Here is a 20,724-nt window from a genome sequence, read left to right on the forward strand (position 1 = left end):
GCAAAAGTGGTAACCTGCTGTGGTGGTAATGCCATTGCCTTGCTCCATTTGTCAAATCTAGGCAATGCAATTCTATTGGCAGAGGTGAGCCCAGAGCTACTGATGCCCAAACACCCCAAAATCCTGGCCCAATGTCCCTCTGCCGCTGTTGCCAGCCTGAAAAAAATATATAGGGACTCCCTGCAGGATGTCTGCTCCTTGCTCTAAGTGAAGTTATGTATGGAGAAGCTGGAAAAGTGGAAAACATTTTGTTTCTAGTCATACACCTGGCAGGGAAGCAGCTACAGCTGCAATTTTCTCCAATTCCCTGCCAATCAGTATAGACCAAGCATGTCAAACTCTAGCCCACGGGCCACAAGCAGCCCACAACAAATATTTTTGCGGCCTAGCCAATATATCACTATGTAAGAAACGTTTTAATAAAAATTTCTTAACTTAATTTTTACAATATCCTTTTATACATAATTATTAATAACGAACTACACCATTCACTAATGATTGATCGCTATAATCATGTTGCATTCATTTCCCTTATGCGCCTTACACGCAGGCGCACCATCTCTCTCCACTAACACTAGCAGCGATTATTTTAGCAGCCGATTGCCATGTCGTTCGTCTTGGACTGACTTGTTTGGTGTGCGCAACAGGAAATATTTCGCTTTCGTAGAACAAGAAAAGTAGGTTTATTTGCATTACACTTATTAATTTGTGCAGTTATTCAGTGTCTGGTAAGTTAATGTTCAAGAAAAAATACTAATTTTTATTAAAATGTTTCATGATTTTATGTTAACGATGACTCATTTATTCCAGCCCTTTGTATTCAGCATGTTTATATCGAAATAAACCTGTGTTTCTATGAAAATTGAAGCTTTTGTTTTTTTGCTGCCCACATAAACTTAAACCTTGTTTATTTGGCCCATGTTAGCCTTTGAGTTTGACATGCTTGGTATAGACACTTTCTGGCCAATAGAGGATCAACTTCCAACATAAGGAAGGCATTTCATCTTGTATTGGAGCACAGCAAAGGAGTGAGTCACGTAGGCCCATAACCTTTGCAAAGAAAGGTGGTTAGCATTCTCAGATAGCCACTCATGGGGGACAACTACCTCCAGGACAAAGGTTCAGGGGCAGTTTCATGGGCCAGGCTCTGGACCAGCAGATCCAACTGCTATCAAAAGTCTCTCCTGCTCTGGCCGGGTAGCTCAGTTGGTTAGAGCATTGTCCCGATAAGACAAGATTGTGGGTTTGATCCCCCATCAGGGCCCATACAAGGAGCAACCAATGAATGCATAAATAAGTGGAATAACAAATGGATATTTATCTTTCTCTCTTCCCTTCCTTCTCCCTCCCCTCATCTCTCTAAGCATGTCCTTGGCTGGGGATTAAAAATAAATAATTTTTTAAAAAACCTCTCCTATGCATAAACCTCTCCTATTCACTGATGAGCAACAGGCCTTGGTTGGTAACCTGTGACTCTTGAGAAGACTACTTTCTGGGCTGCAAATGGAGGATCATGCCAAGATAGCAGAGTTACACCCATCTGCCATCTGTGCCACAGCTTCTCCCCAAAGCACAAGACCTTACTATCATATTCTTTATTTCATATAGGCTACCTGTCATCAGTATTGCCCATGCCCCACCATCTTCTGTTCCTGTGACAGTGTACGCATACGTAGGTGGTTTATGCAGACTGAGATGCAAAGTTACCCTAATATTGTGAGAACAACTGATAAGTAGAGATGATTGCTCCCCGTAGCCCAAGTTCTTCCTAAGCAGGTACACAAGATTCCCCATATATTGAAGCAATGTTATAGTGATCCAAGAACCTGCATTTTTGTTGAAGGAAAATCAATGGAGTTCTGTCTCTACCAAGATTACCTTAATCTCAACCTTGAGCTTCTGACCCCAACCTTCCAGAACCAGCTCCAGAGAACCTGAGTTTTCCTAAAGCTAAAACTCCCAGGACTCTTATAATGTCAATTGAATTTGGAAGATAATTGAGTGGATAATGCTTTTCTTCTAGTCAAATCTGCAAGCATACCAGTAGAACTGTGGAACACTTATCTTTCATTGATTAATAGAGATGATCTTATGTTTCCTCTTGGACCACTGTACTCTGGGCAATCCCCTATTAAACTACCTCTCAATTAACCCAGGAAAATGTATTTAAGAGCATAGAGGTATATTCCTTGGCCCATATGCTTACTAAACAGCTAAGCCTTCCACATTAGTCTTGATGAGGTGTTAGCGGATCTGAAGAAGACTCCCAGGATTGTCTTACAAAATGATTATTTATCTTCTGTGCTCTGATATCCCCAAAAGTTTACTTCTTTAAGGAAAGAAAAATATTATCTGTTCCAAGCTGGAGGCTGCATATCTCAGCTAAAGAATTTGTTTACCTCTGCCCTAATCAAAACTTGAAGTAGTGCCTTTGACCTGCAGTAGGGATCGTCTTATTACCTGTGATCTCTTCTCTGAGCTAGCTTTCTCAAGAAGTTGATATTAATTGGGGGAAATGACTGTTTAGGAGCCATCTAAGCCTTTGAGACATGTAGATTATCCACATGATGGTGTTCTTGGACCTCCACAACCTGGAACAGTGGTTCTCAAATCTTATTGTGTATCAGAATCACCTGCAGGGCTTGTTACCCCCACTGCTGCACCTGCCCCCAGAGTTTCTGATTCAGTAGGTCCAAGGTAGGCCCAAAATTTGCTTTTCTGACAAGTATTCAGGTGATGCTTAATCTACTGAACTGGAACTGAGAACCATTGTCTTAATCCAGTGCTCTTTATCAGTAACTTTGATATTTTTGATATTAGTGGCTGGTGGAGGCTGCTGTCTCCAGGAATCATCCCTTCCCAGTTAGAGCTAAAGATAACTCTCCAGTGCAGACAGTGGTTTCATAACTAGGCCCAAGGACTGTCCTCATGGAGCTTACATTCCAGTGGTGGAAGACAGTCTATGAGGCCAGCATTACTATCATACTAAAACCAAAGACATCACAAGAAAACTATATATCAACATCTCTTATGAACATAAACACAAAAATCCTTAAAATATTAGCAAATCAAATCCAAAAAAGTATAAAAAGAATTATTCATGATGACCAAGGGGATTTATCTCAGGAATGCAAACATTCAAAAATCAATTAATATAATCCATCATGTAAACAAAGCAAAATAGAAAAATCACTTGATCATATCAATATATGCAGAAAAGGCATTTGACAAATTCAACACTAAATCATAACAAATTCTCAGTAAACTAGAAATATAGGGGAACTGTCTCAACTTGCTAAAGATTACAAAAAACCTACAGCTAACATCATACTGGCGAAAAACTTGAAGCTTTTCCACTAAGATCAGGTGCAGGGCAAAGATATTCCCTCTCATCACTCCTTTTCAACATTTTACTGGAAGTCCTTGCTAATTCAATAATGCAATAAAATGAAATAAGTGTACAGATTGAGAAGGAAAACATAAAACTGTTTTTTTTCACAGATGATATGATCATCTACGTAGAAAATCTATAGCAAGTTTGCATGGTAGGTTAATATGTAAAAGTCAATTGCTTTCCTATATATCAAAAATGAACATGTGGAATTATAAACTAAAAACACAAATACCATTTTATTAGCAGCCCAAAAGTGAAATAATTAGGCATAAATTTAACAACATATATAAGATCTTCATGAAGAAAACTACAAAACTGATGAATGAAATAAAATAAATACATAAATACATCCTATATAATAAAACTCTAACATGCAAATCGACCGAACAGAGGAATGACGGGTGGAATGACCAGTCTCTATGATGTGCACTGACCACCAGGGGGCAGACGCTCAACACAGGCCCTGACTGGCAGAGGTGGTGGGGACCAGCGAGCTGGTGGCACCAGGCCAGCCAAGGAGGGTGCCAGCTCTGCCTCCGATCATCACCCCACCAGTTGCCCCATAAATAAGCCCTATCACTGGCCAGGCCTACAGGCCCTACCCGTGTACAAACTTCATGCACCGGGCCTCTAGTAAATACATAAATACATAAATAAATTCCATGTTCACAGATAGGAAGACTCAATATTGTCTAGAAGTCAGTTCTTCTCAACTTGATCTACAGATTCAATGCAATCCCAGTCAAAATCCCAGAAAGTCATTTTATGGATATCAACAAACTAATTCTAAAGCTTATATGGAAGAGCCAAGACAATATTAAAGGAAAACTAAGTTGTAGACCTGATACTATCCAACTTTAAGATTTACTATCGAGTAGTCAAAACAGTGTAGTACTGGTGAAAGAATGAATAAATAGAGCAGTGGAACAGAATAGAGAGCCAGCCACAGACCCACAGAAATATAGGCAACTATTCTTTGACAAAGGAGCCAAGACAATACAATGGAGCAAAGATAGTCTTTCCAACAAATGGTGTTGGAACAATTGGACATGTGCACAATAATAAATGAATCCAGATATTGCCGAAACCGGTTTGGCTCAGTGGATAGAGCGTCGCCCTGCAGACTGAGAGGTCCCACGTTCAATTCCGGTCAAGGGCATGTACCTGGGTTGCGAGCACATCCCCAGTAGGAGATGTGCAGGAGGCAGCTGATCGATGTTTCTCTCTCATCGATGTTTCTAACTCTCTATCTCTCTCCCTTCCTCTCTGTAAAAGATCAATAAAATATATTAAAAAAAATAATAAATGAATCCAGATATAGAACTCCACCCTTCACAAAAACTAACTCAAAACAAGTCCTAGACTTCATGTAAAATGCAGAACTACAAAGCTTCTAGAAGATAACATAGGAGAAAACCAAAATGACCTTGAGTTGATGATGCCTTCTTACATACAACATGAAATAATTGATAAGTACAACTTCATTAAAATAAGTATACAATTTAATTTTTTTACTACTAGTATATTCATAGAATTGTGCAGTCACTCTAAGTTTAGGACATTTTCATCATCATCAAAAAAAAATCCTTTACTCATTGGCAGTTACTCCTTGTTTCCCTGCAGCCCTGAGTAATATAACTGCGAATCTACTTTCTATCTCTATAGGTTTGCCTATTCTGGACATTTCATATCAATGGAATTATATATGTGGGTTTTTGTGACTGGCTTCTTCCACTTAGCATAATGTTTTCAAAGCTCATCTATGTTGTAGCATGTATTAGTACTTCATTCTTCTAATTGCCACGTAACATTCAATTGTATAGATATGACACATTTTATTTATCCACTCATCAGTTTATGGACATGTGGGCTGCTTCCATTTTTTATTTTTATTTTTGCCTATTATGAATAAAATTGCTAATGAGCATCCTCCATGTTTAACATTTTGAGAAACTGCCAACTTGTTTTCCATATTGGCTAATCTACAAAGATTTTAATTTCTCCACATGCTCTTCAACATTTGTTTTCCTTTTTTTAAAATATATTTTTTAAAATAAATTTCAGAGAGAGGAAGGGAGAGGGCAAGACATAGAATGATGAGAGAGAATCATTGATGCATGCCCCACACTGGGGATGGAGCCCACAACCTGGGCATATGCTCTGACCAGGAATCAAACCATCACCTCCTGGTTCACAGATCAATGCGCTCCTTTAAAAAAAAAAAAATCCTGGCCCAACGATATTTTTCCATTGATTTTTAGAGAGAGTAGAAGAGAGAGGGAAAGACAGAGAGAATGTCTATGTGAGAGAAGCACATCAACTGGTTGCCTCCTGCATGAGCCCTGACCAGGGCCTGGGCCAGGAAGGAGCCTGCAACTGAGGTATGTTCCCTTGATCAGAATCAAACCCGGGACTCTTCGTCCTTAGGCCGACACTCTATCCACTGGGTCAAACAGGATAGGGCTCCTTTTTCTTTCTTTCTGTTTAATAGCCATCCTAATAGGTGTAAAAGGAAATCTCATTGTGGTTTTGATTTGCATTTCCCTAATGATTAGTGATGTTGAGAACCTTTCCATGTGTTCATTGGTTATTTGTATCTCCTCTTTAGAGAAATATCTATTCAAACCCTTGCCCATTATGTTTGTTTGTTTTTAATATCACAACTTTTTTATATTCAATGAACAGAATATACTTTTTAGATTAACAATTTTATTTGTTAGAGCAATTTTAGGCTCACAGAAAATTCAGCAGATTGTACAGAGTTTCCATATATCCTCTCTCCTCTGTTCAGTCTCCCCTATGATTAACATCTTGCACTAGTGTGGTACATTTGTTACAATTGATGAACCAATATTGATACATTATTATCGACTAAAGCCTATAGTTTACATGAAAGTTTACTCTATGTATTGTACAGTTCTGTAAGTTTGACAGTCATGATGTAGTGTAATCATCATTATACAGTGGGGCCTTGACTTACAAGTTTAATTCGTTCCGAGACCGAGCTCCTTAAGAAACTTGTTAACTCAAATTACTCTATCAACTCAATGCAAAAAATCAGCGGAGAGACAGCTGGTATCTCAAAAAACTCGTTAGTCGGGACACTGTTAAGTCAAGGCCCCACTGTAACATCATACAGATTAACTTCACGGCTCTAAAAATCCCCTGTTCTGGACCTATTTATCCTTCCCTCTGTACTCCAAGCCCGTGGCAACTACTAAGCTTTTTACTCTCTGTATAGTTTTGCCTTTTCCACAATGTAATGTAAGTTGGAATCATACAGTATATACCCTTTTCAGACTGGCTCTTTTTACTAAGCAATATATATGTAAGTTTCTTCCATTCTTTTCTTGGCTCAAGGGGTCATATCAAGGTGGGGAGGTCTTACCTCTTGGTATTCCCATTCCTAGCTAGATTTTCTGTATTTTCTCTTTTTATCGCGGAATATTTCATTGTACAGATGCACCACAGTTTGTGTATCCTCACCTTTTAGGGGACATTTTGGTTGCTTGCAGTTTTTTTGCAATTAGGAATAAAGCTGCTATAAACATTCATGTTCATGTTTTTGTGTGAATGTACTTTTCAACTCATTTGGGTAATCACTGGATCATGTGGTTAGACTATTTTAGCTTTGTAAGAAACTGCCAAACTGTCTTTTAAAGTGACTTGACCATTTTGCATTTTTACCAACAGAGAATGAGAATTGCCTGCACATTCTTGTCAGTATTTGGTATTGTCAGGGTTTTTGTTTTTTACCCATTGTAACAGGTGGTAGTATCGCACCAATTTAATTTGCAGTTCCCAAATGACATATGGTGTTAAGCATCATTTCATGTTTATTTGACATCTCTATGTCTTCTCTGATGAGGTAAGTGTTCAGATCTTTTACCCATTTTTAAATTGGGTTATTACCTTTTTTAAAAAATACTTTATTGATTTCAGAGCAGAAGAGAGAGAGAGAGAGAGAGAGAGAGAGAGAGAGAGAGAGAGAGAGAGAGAAACATCAGTGATGAGAGAGAATTATTGATCAGCTGCCTCCTGCACCTCCCCCTCCCCCCACTGGAGACTCAGCCAGCAACCGGACAGGTGCCCTTGATGGGAAGAGAACCTGGGGCCCTTCAGTCCCCAGGCCGACACTCTATCCACTGAGCCAATCCAGCTAGTGTGGGTTATTAACTCTTTATTATTGAGTTGCAAGAGTTACTTATATATTCTGGATGTCCACCAGTCCCTTATCAGATATATGATTTGCAAAGTTTTATTCTCCTTCTAATGAGTTGTCTTTTTAGTTTTTTGATGGTAACATTTGCAGCACAAAAGTTAATTTTGTGTCGCCAATGGTTTTATCTCCTAATGACTTGCATTCCTATCATTTGTGGCCAGAGGGTGTAGGGGCAGAAACAAAAGTAAGCTAGACTGGGCTGTGGAAACCGCAAGAAAAGAGACGACTGAGGAGAGGCACCGACGCAAAGACGTGGGTGGAGCAGAGGAAGGAGCAAAGGGGATCTGAGTGCAGGATGCACCGGTTGCTCTGGGAGTACTTGACCAATGAATGTTCCCAGGGGGATCCGCTTTGCTTTGTAGCCCAAAGGGTACGCTGGCTTCGCCGCCAGAGTCCTGCACCCTCTTCTACTGCAGACTTGGACAGGGCTATCCCGGCAGGGGTCTTGGCTCTTGGAACTCCCATCCGTAGCTGACTGTCCTGTATTTCTCTGAGAAAGGTAACGCACATGTAAAGGGAGTGTTCGAGGTCCCTCTATAGTAAATGCCAGTGTTGAATGTTCCTCGAGGCCTGGGACTCTGTTTCATTTATCTTTTCATCTCTCAGCACCTAAACCCTGGCACACAGCCTTCCAGTAAGTGTTCGCTCAGAGAGAGGTGGGAGACCATAGATAGGGCCAGAGGGAGGGGTGACTGTTAGTTGCCGAGGATGCTAGAATGCAGTAAGTCTCGGAGAGTCCGGGCTAGGAGAAAAGTTGTCTCTGCTGACAGCAAGAGAAGCAACTAAATAATTTCTGATTCCTACTGTCTACAGGAGCTGATGGCTCCCGAGAGCGGTGTGGGGGCCCGAGAACTCTCTGGAGAGTGAAGAAACTAAAGCCCTTGTCACATCTGAGCAGCGTTCATAGCGGGAGAGGGAGGAGGAGGGAGGCGAGCAGGAGGAGGCGGAGCCTCTTGGCCGGCCTCTGCCAGTGGAGGTTGGGAAGCCTCGCCTCCTTCTCCTCCCTGGTGCCTCCACCTGGCTCCTCCCCTTGTTCGCCAAGCTCCCCTCCCCCCTTCTCCAAGGACAGTGTGCAAGCAAGCCGCGTCCGAGAAGAGCTAGAACAAAAAGGCAAGAGGGGCCCTTGGGTATCAGGCGAGGGGAAAGCTGAGAGCGACGTGGAAATGACCGTTCTGGGAGGAGGCGGCGGGGAGAACGGAAAGGAGCAGCAGGGGAAGAAGAGGTGGTGTGGCATCAGAAACCAGAGGGGGATGGGTAGAGCAGTCATGAAGAACCCTAAGCCCCTGGGCTCCCACGCACAGCCCGTTCCCTGGGAATCGGGGATGGGTGCAAGGTGCTCGGACCTTGTGGCTCTTGGCTGGTAGGCTCCTATCCTGGCACTCACCCAATTCAAATCAGTGCACCTACGATGCTGACTCCTATTCCCTCCCTCCTGCTTCTCTGCACACGTGATTTTATGTTTAGGTTTTAATATTTCTTTATTTTTACGTGTGTGTCACTGTGGATCTATACAGGATGCTTCTGTTTGAATCTGCGTGCATTTCTGTGTCCTGTGCCTGTATAACTTAGACATGCAGAAGAAGCTGAGCAGTTTTTTTGTGTGATCAGCACTACTAACCTCCTTGCTATGGTGAATTCTCTCCCTCACTGAAGCCTTCAGGTGTTTTGGTCTTTTCTTTCCAAATTTTTACTTTCCTATTTGCACCAGCCACTTAGTCCTTCCTTTTTTGAGAACAGTAGACATTTGGATGTGAATGTTAAATAGGAGATAGTCTCTATCCACGTGTTTATATTTCTTTTAGCATTTGGTTTCTTTGGTCCTTTTTGTAGCTGTATGTGTTAGAAGTACAGATAATATGAAGCTATATCTGTATCTGAACATATTTAAAATTTTTCACATATTTGTGTGCATTTTGTGTTGTTCGTAAGTTCACTAATGCTTTCAACAAGTATTTGTTGAACTCCTGTTACGTGCATAGACTTCGCTAGACTTTGGCAGGCTGTGGGAGAGTTTTAAGAACTGGACATGAACCCTCCCTGGGTGAGTTTTTAGTCTAGTCAGGGAAAATGACTTTAGTAATCATCTAGTTCAGGGGGCTGTAAACTTTTTCAGTAAAAAGGCAGATGGTAAATATTTTAGACTATGCAGGGCATCTGGTCTCTGTTGCAATGATCTACTAATATTCTCTTGTTGTAGCACAAAAGCAGTCATAGATGATACATGAAAGAATGAGAGTGGTATGGACACTGAAATTACATTTTCATATAATTTTCACATGTCATGAAATTGTTTTTTCAACCATTTTAAAATGAGAAGGGCTGGATTTGGCCTATGGGTTGTAATTTGCGTCTGACCCCTGATCTAGTCTAACCTTCTTTTCAATAAATGATGTGCATTACAATACTACAGAAAGTTGTAATTAAGTGCTACACGAATGATCCAGGTCCGGACAATATGAGACTAGAGGAGGTCCGAAAAGGAGCCTTCCTTGACCTCTGGTCATCAGTGAAGGCCAAATAGGTTTGATAGGGGTGCAGCTAAGATGGGTCTTACAGGATGGAGCAGGATATTGACCTGTGGAACAGGCCCACAGATCAATAAGGAACTGCATAGCTTCTGGAAAAGGAATGCAGTGTGTCCAGGCGCAGAAGTGGGAAGGAGCAAAGCATTATTCAGGTGACGATGAAACAATTCGTGGGAGCAAAGGTTCAAGCTCTAGGCAAGGGCTAGATCTTGGAAGTTTTGAATGCCAACCCAAGAAGTCTGGACTTATCTGTCAGCGCTGATCATATGAAGTATGTCTGTGAATCTGTGTCTCTTAATAACACTCTGTGTGAATGTATGTCTTCATGAGTCTCATTGCATGCATTTTATTGGCAAGTGTGTGGATCTGTGTTTATGTGACCTATGTCTTTATCGGCAGTTACCCTATTTTCCCAGATGCACAGCAGAAACATGATTTGTGCTTAAAGGTCATCACCCACTGTTCATGTGAGTGACTCTTCTCTCCACTGAGGCCTCAGAGGCCTATCACCTTCCATGGAGGTGTATTTTGTGTCTCTAATAGAGTGGACAAGGGAAACACAAGGAGAGGGAGACCAGCTATTGTGGTAGGCAATTCAGATGGAAAGAGGCAGTGAGGATAGAAGAGACTAGAGTGATAATAAGAAGGGAGAGCCCTAGCCGGTTTGGCTCAGTAGATTCTGGTCAAGGGCATGTACCTTGGTTGCAGGTGCCCCCCCCCCCCCTTCCCTGGCCCAGGCTCTGGTCAGGGTTCGTGCAGGAGGCAACTAGTCGATGTGTTTCTCTCTGACTTTCCCTCCCTCTTCCACTCTCTCTAAAAGTCAATGGAAAAATATCCTCAGATGGGTATTAACAAAAAAAAAAAGAAGGGAGAATAAGAGGATTTGGTAACTTTTGATTCTGAGAGTAAGGAGGAAATAAATTTTAAAATATAAGATTTGAGCCTGGATAACTGGGAGAATGATGATTCCATTGGCATTTTATGGACACAAAAGTATGTCTTATGTGTTCCTTTGAGAGAGATAAGCCCCAAAGACAAAAATATGAAGGTGCTCACATGTTGTGTGCACATATTTGAGTATGTGTGACAGTGATTTTGTGTTATTCTTCTTCTTTGATTGTATGTAGTGTGAGGGGCAAGGGCTGAAGACAAAGGATCAAGACATGTTCAGGAGGTGAAGAGCCTGAGGGGGATTGGAAAAACCATAGAAAGCCCCTAACTATATGATGATGGCAGAAGATTTGACTTTGGGTGGTGGGCACATGGTGCAATATACAGATCTTGTAGCATAGAAACCCACACCTGAAAACGTGTATGTTCATGTTGACCCATGTCACCCCAATAAATTTAATAAATAAATATTTAAAAAATAATAGTAAAAAGTAAGTCCCTAACCCAGGGGTAGGCAAACTTTTTGACTCGAGGGCCACAGTGGTTCTTAAACTGGACCGGAGGGCCAGAACAAAAGCATGGATGGGGTGTTTGTGTGAACTAATATAAATTCAAAGTAAACATCATTGCATAAAAGGGTACGGTACGGTCTTTTTTTTTTTTTTTTTTTTTTAGTTTTATTCATTTCAAACGGGCCGAATCCGGCCTGCAGGCCGTAATTTGCCCATGGCTGCTAACCATTCCTTAGCCTGACACTGTTAACATGCCCAAGTTCTAATGCACCTTTAAACCTTAAAGTCCAGTTTCCACTTAGCCCAATTCTATAACACCCAGCCCTAATCTTAACCATAATCCAACCTATCTTCGTTTTTCTGCTTTCACTTTGCTGGGTCTCATCTGATTCCTATGCTCTGCAACAGCCCTTCCCTTCATTAAAAGGAAGGATCCCTAAGGCTGACTTAACTTTCTCCTTCCTTTTTCATTTCTGCCCAGTCAATTGCTCTTCTCCTTGACCTTTGCTTATTCTACAAATAGGCTCCAATTGGCAGGATCAGCCAGGACTTTTGTGGTCTCCGGCTTGATGACTGTGACATTTCAGCTTGTCACTCTGGGGGTGTGTGCCTCTCTTTTGGAAGAAGTTCAAGCTCTCAGGCTGCAAAGCCCAGACTCCGTTTAGTGAGAGAACCTGACTGAAGTGGCTCTGTCCAGTTTAACAGCCACTTCCAGAGCTCATAGCACCCTGGTCCAGCTGTGTCTTAACTGGTCACTATTTGCATTCTAGACTGGATCATGACCCATGAAGAGCATCATGCAGCCAGAACCCTGGGGGTCGGCAAAGCCATCGCCGTGTTAACCTCTGGTGGAGATGCCCAAGGTAAGGAGGAGGGCCCTGCTTGGTTAGAGATAAAAACATGGCTGATGGGCCCCCTTGAGCTTCTTGACTCCCCTTAGCCTGTAGAATGAACTATCCTCCTGTTACAGATTCACACTGGAATCTTGGGTTTTCCTAAAAATCTCTCAACTGCTTTGGATTTTATTTTCTCTACTTTTATTTACCTAAATCTTCATAAAACTTCTTTCCAAATTTCTCTGAAGATGTGGTCCATTTTGGTCCTTTGGTACCTAAAAGACTGATGTTGTCTCAAAGAACATTGGAAAGAAAGGGACTGATGATATAAAGCGACTGAGGAGGCAGTAAATAGATTCACTTCAAGTACCGTGGGAATGTTGGGAAAAGGAGGAGACCCAGAATTGGTATTTGGTGGGCTCCAGCTAGAGCTTCAGGATTAACTCTGATGCCTACAGAATTCCTGCACTGACCAGGGTCAGGCACCTCACTCTTACAGCACATGTCCTTCTACGAGGCAGAGTTCTGCTCCATTCTCTGTTTTCTCTGGCATTCCTCCCCTTCCATCCCTTTAGCCCTTGAACACACAGAACAGCAGCAGTCATTCAATGCAGATCCATGGTGGGGTGGGCAGTGGGCAGAAAGCCAGAGGGAACCCATTTCTGAGTTACGTATAAGAAAAATCAGGACTATGGAAAATGAAGTGGGAGATAGGGGATTTGTGATTTATTTTACTTTTTCCCCTCCTTTGATGATCTTGTATATTCTAACTTAATACATTGAAGAGAGGCAGAATCTCTTTGAAAGGGACACCAGGACACGGAGACTGTGATGAGAAAGAGAAAGAAAGAGATTTCAGCTAGTGTCCCCTTCCTCTGCACCACTCTCCCTAGGCTTTCTGAGACTTTGTGGTAAGCACGCACTTTGTATAGAGCCCTGTCTTATATGTTGTAAAGAAGGTGATTTCCTTTGGGAACTTACAGTTTAATGAGAAAAGATGTCATACATTACTAGAACGCCTATGTAGGACACATAAATAGCAATTATCAAGTGGGCTTAACCCAGTAGACTCCGCTTATACAATGAAAAGATAGGATTAACCAGGGAAAACTTCACAGAGAAAATAGATTTCAAGAAACTGAACTCTTCATTCAGCTGAAGTGCTTAGAACAGTGCCTGATACATAGTAAGTACTCAATAAATGTATTACTAATTAAATAAAGTGAATAATTGAGCATCTGCCGTGTGCCAAGCAGGATGCTAAGCACTAGGGCTACATTCATGAAGAAGTCACACATTGTCTTTGCATAATGGTCCTTCTTATTAGTATGCTAGACTTTAAGCATCTTTTTAAACTAACACTTATTTAGTTATAGTTGGATATATATTATGAATAGGAGAATGCTAGAATGAGGAAGCTGAGGAAGGGGGGCACAGAAGCCCGGGTTTAGGAATAGTGGGGAGATTAGAATGCAGAGCCCAAGTTGAGGCTGTAGAGACTGTTGACCTGACTCTTGCCGCTTCACTCTTCTCTCCTGGAAAGAATCCTGTGCCAGTACTGAGCTCTTCAACATAAACTTTGAGTGTTGATCCTAAAACTTGGGTAGGATGGCCTGTGGAATGGGTCAGACTATCGAAAATGAGGACCTGGTAAAAGTCCCAAGTGAGTCACACAGAGTTGTGAAATTATGAAAAAGAAGATCTCTCTGGAAAGGGAAAGAAGTAAGAGGGGGAAAAAAGGCTTAGGATTTAACGTGGGTCTAAGAGCAACAGAGCCCTTTCGGCCTCTGCTCCTGAGCAGAGAGACCCTCCTGTTCTAGAGATGACCACCCCTGTGTTAAACCTGTGTGAAGGGGAGGGTCATCCTCCGTGAAGGCAGGGGCTGTTGACAGGCTGATTTCCGGAAGGCCCACCGAGGACAAGGCCCATGGGATCCTATGACAGGACCCATGTACCCAGGGAGATGTCTCACTGTGAGTCCACATAATATCACAGGCGCATAGCATTAGGCACCAAGCGTGGTAGAGGATGAAATTCTAGGAAGGCGGGGAAGCAAAGCAGAAAAGTCACAGTAGAGCTGAGAGGTCCCAACTGAAGGAGCAGCTCAGATACAGAGGCGGCCTGCCCAGGGATAAGTTTACCGGTACCTATTCTCTCAGGGAGAGAGCACAGAAGTGTGTTTCCCCTGGAGGCTAGGGTCACATGGGAAAGTGAGGTTGGGCTCTGTAAAATCCATGGAAGTCATAGCTCTGTCATTCCCTGAGCCTTAGCAAAGCTAGTAACCTCTTAAAGTAGAAAAGTGGCCAGGAGTGAGGAGACATCCTGAGCTCGAAAGTTGGGCTGATTAGATACTAAATCCTAATTCTCTTCCCAGCCCTGCGCCCCTAAACCATGCCACAGTGGCCTTAGGAAATCGGCATCTTCTGTCGGAAAGGACCTCAGTCATCTGCTCTAGCCCTCTGTCTTCAGACTGGCAATCCATTTAATTAATTTATTATTATTATTATTATTATTATTATTATATTTTTTAATCCTCACCCGAGAAATAAGGATTTTTTTTTTCTAGAGAAAGTGGAAGGAAGGGGCGAGGGGGTGGGGGAAGAAAGAGAGAGAGAGAGAGAGAGAGAGAGAGAGAGAGAGGAAGGGGAGGGGAGGGGAGGAGAAGGGGAAAGGGAAGGGGAAGGGGAAGGGGAAGGGGAAGGGGAAGGGGAAGGGGAAGGGGAGGGGAAGGGAGAGAAACATGAAGTAAGAGAGACACATCAATTGGTTGCCTCCTGCTTAGTGTCCCGCTCAGAGCTAGGGATTGAGGTACATGCCCTTGACTGGGAATCAAACCCAAGATCCTTCAGCCTGTGGGCCAATGCTCTAACCACTGAGCAACCAGCCAGTGCTAGGCAGTTCATTTAAATGCATGTTCATTCTATTTTTACATGTTTACAAGAGCAGGGATTCTATTACCTCTCTGATTGCTATTCTAGGAGTTATAATTTTCAGTAACATATTCATCAGAAAGAGTAATTCACATCTAACAAACATTTAGTCCTCTTATTTGGAGTTAAATAATTTTTCTCTTATTCAAAGTTCAGTTAAGGTAGAAAGAAACATTTTATTTTCCGCTTTAAAAAAGATAGTGATCAAGTCATATATTAGTTTTATTTCTATCTTGTAGAGAACCATCACTCATAGTTATTTTTCCCAAAGCCTCTTTGCAGCAGGCTGTAATTGGAGACTCTAAAAAATTGCATGCTTCTGACGTTCTCCAGAGCCCCTCCTAGCTGTACCCAGAATACCCCCCTGGATGCTGCCTGTAATCTTATCCTTCATCTTGCTTCTAATAGGTCAGACAGCTGCTCATAGAGAGCTATTTAGGACAACATGGAACAGCCAAGGGGACCCTGGCCAGGACTGGCCTGGGGCCAGAATAGGCCACTGAGTTTGGATAGCAGAGTCCAAAGAATTACTGGGACTCCCTGGTATAAACTATCTATACATCCTAGTCTGTGATGTCTAGGGAACTAGGAGTTTGAGACACAGGTCCAGGGACACAAAGAGGGTCCTAAAACTTGATTTATAAGAAAACACTCAGCTATCCATTTGGAAGTGGGAAAGATGACCTCTAGAGGCTGGTAGGGTTGAGGTAAGAAGAAGGCAGAGGGAGGAGAGAAGAGAAAGAATCTTCTTTCCTTGTGGGATTTTTCTCCTGCCCAATGGACTTGGATATTTTGTGCCCACCATCTGTTGTTTCCTTTACACTTAAAACCTTTTTCTTATTTATTTATTTTTAAATATATTTTTATTGATTTCAGAGAGGAAGGGAGAGGGAGAAAGAGATAGAAACATTACTGTAGAGAGAGAATCATTAATTGGCTGCCTCCTGCACGCCCCTACTGGGGATTGAGCCCACAGCCCCGGCATGTGCCCTGATGAGTAATCGAACCCTGACCTCCTCGTTCATAGATTGATGCTCAACCACTGAGCCACACCGGCCGGGCACACACAAGCTTTCCTTAAAGCTTCTGAGAAGCCCCCTCTCTTCACAGACTTTTCAGTTTTGTTTTGTGTGTTGTTGTTTTTTGAGACTTTTCAGTTTTGATTCCTTCAATTTGAGGGTGTTAACTCAGACCTCTAGCCTTCACGGGGCTTTGCCTCCGTGATGTCATAAATAAGCTCTGATATCAGTGCTCACCAATGACCTCTTGTTGGCATGCCCAACCTTGCGGCTGTTATTTTAATTATCAGAAGTGTTAGACACTGTTCCCAGGTCTTAAAACTGTCCCCTATGGCTTCGAAGCCGTTGCTAAGCCCTGGGCTCCTTTAGTCGTTCTGGTTGCTCCTTGGAGTTTCCTTCATGGATTCCTCATCCCCTGCCCGTTCCTTCAATGTTGCTCTTCCTCAGGGTTTTTCCCTTGCCCTTTTCCTTCCAATTCTTCATAGTCTCTTGAGACAGTCTCTTCCAAGTTCACACGCTGTCCCGCAGGAACTCAACTCAAAATATGAGTGTGTCATCCCCACCCCATCTTCCCAAATCAAAACCTGCGTCTGCTCAGTTAACTGCACGCAATTTACCCTTTGTGAAAGTCAGTCATGGGCATTTCCTCTTCTTCCACAAAACTTGGAAATCTAATCACATTGCTGATTAGATATAAGTCCTATTGCTTCTGTTTCCTGAGTGTCTCCTGTCCAGTATCTCTGTTTTGCAACAAATGTCACTCTCTCAGTCTAGAACCTCATCATTTTTTTGTCTAGGCTATTTGATGGCCATCCTAGTGATTTCTAGGCTATCTGGTGGCCATCTAATCCTAGCGATTTCTTTTTCAGTCTGTCCTCCACATTGCCAAAGCCATCTTCTGATATGTCGATCTCAACCTATCCCTCTACTGTCACGGTGCTTCAATGATTCTCCATAGTCTATAAATTTATTTTTTGGTCACAGATCCTTTTAAGAATCAAATGAAAGCTGTGGACCTTCTCCCAAAAGAAGTGCCCATGCCCGCAAGAGCATTACCCATGGATCCTTAGTCAAACACTGGCCTACAGAATGAAGGCCACTTTCTCATACACAGGTGCCTGCCCACCTGTGCAGCTTCATCGCTCACCACTTCCTATTTTATATTTTATTCTTTATAATACTGAATTTCCTAAGGTTATTCATTGAAACTCGCCTTTATTTGTGTTATTCTCCCTGCCTGGGACATTTCCCCCCAAATTGTCCACCTGACAAAAAGGTTAAATGAAAAATTATCCTTTAGGTCTCAGCACAAATAGTCTTTTCTGTACAGCATTCCCAGACTTCCTCCTAGCAGCTGAAATGCTCCTTCTCCTTGTTCCCACTGCACTTTGTACAAATCTCCTTCATAGGGACCCATATTGTCACCATATTATAATTCTTCACAGGTCTTAAGGACCATTACCAAGCACTTTATCCCTATATCCCCTAACTCTGTGTTCTTCTCTGCTATATCCCCAGTGCCTACATAGTGCCAGGAACATGATGTGTATTCAATAAATATTTGTTCCATGAGTGAATGGACCTCCAATATGATTTGGAGCTTACAGCCATATCAGCCTAAAAAATAAAACACCAACCAGAAGAAGACATCTGGTCTTTTTTTTTTTTTTTTTTAATATATTTTATTGCTTTTTTACAGAGAGGAAGGGAGAGGGATAGAGAGTTAGAAACATTGATGAGAGAGAAACATCGATCAGCTGCCTCTGGCACACTCCCTGCTGGGTATGTGCCCGCAACCAAGGTACATGCCCTTGACCGGAATCGAACCTGGGACCCTTGAGTCCGCAGGCCGATGCTCTATCCATTGAGCCAAACCGGTTAGGGCCATTCTGGTCTTTTTGATTCTCTTCCTTTCCAGAGAGCTTTGGGTTATGCAGTAGTTTGTGATGGATTCTGGCTTCTCTAGTGCTCACTGGTAGATGGTATTTCCCCAGGTAGGGTTAAGGAAGATGCAAGTAGATTTTAGATTGAAACAAAAATACATACTGGAATATCTTGAATAAGAAGTTGATCTCTTATGGTGCTATGATTCCTTGACCATCACCTTGAGTCCCTCCTCACATTATAAGCCAGAGAATCTCAACTGTGTGGTACACATTGTAACATACACCAACTCAAATGACACTAAAAAGCTGTATATGTGTGGAGACAGGTCACTGAGCCTCAGAGAGTCATGTCTTTGTCCTGAAAAGCCTACCAAAGCTGGATGTGTGTCTAAATTCAGTGCAGAAGGCAAAGAAAAACCTAGGACAGCCATTGAGATTAGGAGGGCATAGCATGGAGGTCAGTAGTGTTGGTTTAAGTATTTTAGGACTTGGATTTAAATCTGAGCTTTTTAAGAGTACTAGCTCTGACCTTGACCTCTTGGAACTTCAGTTTCCAAAATTTGTAAAATGGAGGCAACTCTAGGGTTGTGGATGGGATTAATTGAGATGACGTTTGATAAGCACTTAGTAGTGTCTAATACAATAAGCATTCAAGATTATTATTCCCTAGATTGCCCTGGCAAGGAAAGATAGGATTTGGGGGGAGGGAAAATGAGGTGAGTATCTGGAGCTACATTAACATTGAGACTTGGATGAGAGGAATATTCTAGATTTAGAAAAAAGCTTAGGCCAGCAAGTGTGGCCCAGTGGTTGAGCTTCAACCTATAAACCAGAAGGTCATGGTTCAATTTCCCATCAGGGCACATGCCCAAGTTGCGGCTCTATCCCCAACAGGGTGTGTGCAGGAAGCAGCCGATCAATGATTCTCTCTCATCATTGATGTTTCTGTCTCTCTCTTCCTCTCCCTTCCTTTCTCTGAAATCAATACAAATATATATATATTTAAAAAATAGGGGAAAAGCCTGGCCAGCGTGGCTCAGTGGTTAAGTGTTGACCTATGAGCTAGAAGGTCACGGTTCGATTCCTGGTCAGGGCACATGATCAGGTTGCAGGCTCAATCCCCAGTGTGGAGAAGGCAAGGAGCAGCCTATTAGTGATTCTTTCTCATTATTGATGTTTCTATCTCTTCCTCTCCCTTCCTCTCTGAAATCAATAAAATATTAAAAACAAAATAAAATACAATAAAATAGGGGAAAGAACTGTCTCCTATCTTGGATTCCAGGGCTGCTTTTCTTAGAAGTAACCTCTTTCTCACTTCTTTCTTTTCTCCTTGCAGGAATGAATGCTGCTGTCAGGGCTGTGGTCCGAGTTGGTATCTTTACTGGTGCCCGTGTCTTCTTTGTCCATGAGGTTGGTTCTCTACTTTGTTCTCCATTTCTTTTTTTGCTATATGCTTAACCTGCTCCTTTCCTCTCCCCACTTTCTCTTTCCTTACCTTCCAGTTACATTGCTGTGTCTGATTTGTCCTGGCTCCCTCCCCACTCTCAGCCTCAGTAATGATGGTAGGACCCAGGGATCTGTGGATCGGGTCCTCATGTTGCCTGTTCAGTTTAAAGGAAGAAGTACCTGTCTTCCCTCCACCTCCCTCCAAAACAGAGAGAGAAGCTGAAATGAGTTAGCATTTCACAGCAAATTGAGTATATCCAGAGATAGAGCTGTTGGAGGAAAGAGTCTCACTAGATTTCTGTAGTTTGCCCAACTTTCTGAGGTTCTAATTCCTCTTTGTTTCCCTTCCTTTCGTTTCCTCTTGTTCTTTGTCACTCTTCTTTAGGTAAGGTCTAGCTGTCTTCTCTTAAATTTAATAGCTTCTTGTCTTTTCAAGTCATATTCCTCTCCCTCCCTCCAACATCCCCTTTTCTTTTCTTCCACTGTTACCAAAACCATCTGTTATCTAGTTCCCCTGGGAAGCGGATTAGAGGAAATGGGATGAGCCAAGAACAAGAGGAATTAAGATTAAGTATTAGGAAGGACATAAAAAATGGGAGAAACCAGAAGAGGGTATTGAAAAAGTTGGACTATGTTGGTCCAGGAATCTGTAATGGGAGCAGGTGACTTCATTCTCTGAGAACCTCTTCCCAGGTTCCTGTCTTGATCCTGGGAGTTTAGGGGGAAGCCTAGCAGAGACTGAATGGGTCTGATGTGCCCCACAGGGTTATCAAGGCCTGGTGGATGGTGGCGAGAACATCAGGGAAGCCACCTGGGAGAGCGTTTCGATGATGCTTCAGCTGGTATGTTCTAGAAGACGTTTGTCCCATGTTTTGTCCTTGTTTCACCCCATGCTGCTTTGGGCTCATGGTTTCCCCAGTTCCCTGCCATGTGGTGTGATGGGAAGGGATTCAGTGACAAGGTAGGGGCTATACTTGACCTTTACTCTTTGCATTTGAAAGTATCACCCTGGTTTCCTAAAGTGGGATAGAGAGTGGGGATGTGCTCATAGGACAGTTTGCTC

General features: G+C 42.4%; 1 protein-coding gene across 2 annotated transcripts in view; it reads left to right on the forward strand.

Moving 5' to 3' along the window:
* Positions 1-20,724, forward strand: part of PFKM (phosphofructokinase, muscle) — a 42,764-nt gene that overhangs the window by 7,819 nt on the left and 14,221 nt on the right. The window contains exons 1-4 of one of the 2 annotated variants that reach the window (XM_059682687.1): positions 8,598-8,726; positions 12,315-12,407; positions 19,552-19,625; positions 20,426-20,503. In XM_059682687.1, the coding sequence (XP_059538670.1) occupies positions 12,323-12,407; positions 19,552-19,625; positions 20,426-20,503 (237 nt within the window). In that variant the 5' untranslated portion in view covers positions 8,598-8,726; positions 12,315-12,322. Of the gene's footprint in view, positions 1-8,597; positions 8,727-12,314; positions 12,408-19,551; positions 19,626-20,425; positions 20,504-20,724 lie in introns of those variants that run through there. The other variant, XM_059682686.1, reaches the window with a different exon arrangement.

The sequence above is a fragment of the Myotis daubentonii genome, chromosome 2 (genome assembly GCF_963259705.1).
Source record: "Myotis daubentonii chromosome 2, mMyoDau2.1, whole genome shotgun sequence".
Lineage (NCBI taxonomy): Eukaryota > Metazoa > Chordata > Mammalia > Chiroptera > Vespertilionidae > Myotis > Myotis daubentonii.